We start from the raw sequence: 2,500 nt of genomic DNA on the forward strand, positions 1-2,500 counted from the left end.
ATGAGCTTTTTGTTCGGTCGAAGCGCCAGTCACAGCGTTATTTGTTTAGGGCACGGAATGATTTGTCACGAACCAAAGACAACGCGGGATTGCTCTGTTTCTAAAACAACAACAAATATCATGATATCTTTCCCTTTTTTATTTCGTTATTTCATATACAGGGGAAAAACAACCATAACCAAACTATATTTTGGCCAAGCAGGCGCAGCCACGAAAAATCGTAAAAAAATTTCATTTCCATAAACTGCGATTCCCGGGTTCATACATAAGTAAATTGCACCACTTCGCCGGCCGCGCTTTACCATTGTCAGAGCAGAAGTAAGAACTCTTTTTTAAAACTATAACCAAAAAATGCCAAACTTCACGTTCCAAGTTTAATGCTATTTTTTGAGAAAGAATCGAAATTCGTGCGGCCGCCGGCTACGTGCAAAGTCACGGATTATGTTACATGAGAAATCATGTGGAACGGCCTTTGAATCGATTGTTTCGTACGAATAAAAAAAGCATTTTCTGAGAGGTTTCGTAAACTATAACCACCAGCATATTAAATTTTTTAGCCTCCTTATCTGCTAGAAATACAGTAAGTATGAGTGCCCGGCCGGCGACCCGGGTAACTTTCTTCACTCGCCTGAAGCCAAATGTTAGTCGCCTCAGGCGACTGGGTGCCGTTATAGCACAGCCTTGTACTATGACGATAACAACGATGACCACCACTACTTACACATCTCCTTACCATACACGTAATGATAGCACTACCACTACCACTATCACTGCCACTACTATGACAACCACCACTACTACCATGACGACTACAACCACCACCACCACTACCACTACCACTACCACTACATGTACTACTACTACTACTACTACTACTACTACTACTACTACTATACTACTACTACTACTACTACTACTACTACACTACTACTACTACTACTACTACTACTACTACTACTACTACTACTACTACTACTACTAACATTATCATCACCATCAGCATCATCATTAAACACTGCTGCCCCTATCTGTTTTGGTTAAGATCCAATAGTTCATCCTGAGGATCAGAGCAACCCATGAATTTGTACCTAAAATCTGCTAGTCGATTACTAGATCTGTAAGTTAATGCTACAGTATTGGTTAATACATGTAGCTCACTGCTAGTTTTCCTGGTTCTAAAATGTTGCTTGAGCTCTCTAACACAATAATATATCAAAATGAAACTTATAGATCTGGTTAAGCCATTGACACCTGGGAGTAAAACTTAACAGATTTTACTCTGTCTAACACCAGACGATTTTACTTGTCAACTGGGGGACATAACTAAACACCGAAACACAGAAACAGCGAAATGAAACACCAAAACACCATGCATGACCCCACCATACATTAAATACTAAACGACAAAGGTTGGACTTAAGATTAAATACCGTTGTAGGCCTAATTAAGCCTAAAACGTTACTGCTCCTAATCTCAGTCTTAATGTGAATCCTAATCTTAATGACGTTTTAGGCCAATTAGGCCTAAAACGATATTCAATCTCAAATCCAACCTTTCTCGGTTAGTATTCAATGTATGGTGGGCTCATACATGGTGTTTTGGAGCTTCGTTTCACTGTTTAGTGATACCCCCAAATGGAAGTGTCAATGGGTTAAATTCAGTTCTTGCAATATCTTTGATAATGTAGGTCTCAGAAAGTGGAATCTTCTTTAGTTTCAACCTTGATTATTCCAGATACAACAAAAATCTCTTGAGCAATCATAATGACAACTTTAACCCTAACAATAACAATGATAATAACAATGTCCACAATGCACTTACCTTTGCTGGTCAGTGGCATTCTCTAAGATTGCTTTTACACAATCTCTTATGTTTATTTTAACTTCATGCGATAACATACATTAACAAAAACAAAAACTTGAATTAACCAACACAGCCAGCCCTGTGCAGGTTTTTTAATCAACGTCATAAGTACAGTGCATGTAAATGAACTAAATCAGTAAGCAAAGAGCAATCATTACCCTCAACAGGCTTGCAATGAAATGCCTCAGCAACTTTTTGTATTTGATCTGTAACAGTGTAGTTCTGCAAGTGAACAAGCACAAGTTTGAATCTATACTACAGCTTTTCAATAGAGTCCTAAAGTGTAATGTAAAAATTAAATTTGTGAAATCCTAGGTCTTTTTCGGGTATCATTAAAGAACATCCAAAAGCCCTACTTGCCAAAAACTAGCATTTCAGGGCAAAATGTCTTTGAGATATTAGCCCAGTTATGCTCTGATAACTCCATACAAATCCTTCTAAATTTGACTCGGTTCATAACAAATTTAAGAAATTTAGAAGGATTTGTATGGAGTAATCAGACCAAAACAAGACAATTTGCCCCACAATGCTAGTTTTTGGTAACTAGCCCTTTAAGATGTAATTATTCTTTAAAATAGCCCAACAAATCCCATAATTTCAAACATTTAATTTTTATGAGGTCACCACTTTGGAACTC

General features: G+C 37.6%; 1 protein-coding gene across 1 annotated transcript in view; it reads right to left on the bottom strand.

Annotated features, from left to right (window-relative positions):
* Positions 1-2,500, bottom strand: part of LOC138049565 (proliferation-associated protein 2G4-like) — a 29,249-nt gene that overhangs the window by 11,094 nt on the left and 15,655 nt on the right. Inside the window, exons 6-7 of the mRNA XM_068895904.1 lie at positions 2,019-2,085; positions 1,822-1,897 (exon numbers count right to left, since the gene is read on the bottom strand). Of these exons, the coding sequence (XP_068752005.1) occupies positions 1,822-1,897; positions 2,019-2,085 (143 nt within the window). The remainder of the gene's footprint in view (positions 1-1,821; positions 1,898-2,018; positions 2,086-2,500) is intronic.

The sequence above is a fragment of the Montipora capricornis genome, chromosome 5 (assembly GCF_036669925.1).
Source record: "Montipora capricornis isolate CH-2021 chromosome 5, ASM3666992v2, whole genome shotgun sequence".
Lineage (NCBI taxonomy): Eukaryota > Metazoa > Cnidaria > Anthozoa > Scleractinia > Acroporidae > Montipora > Montipora capricornis.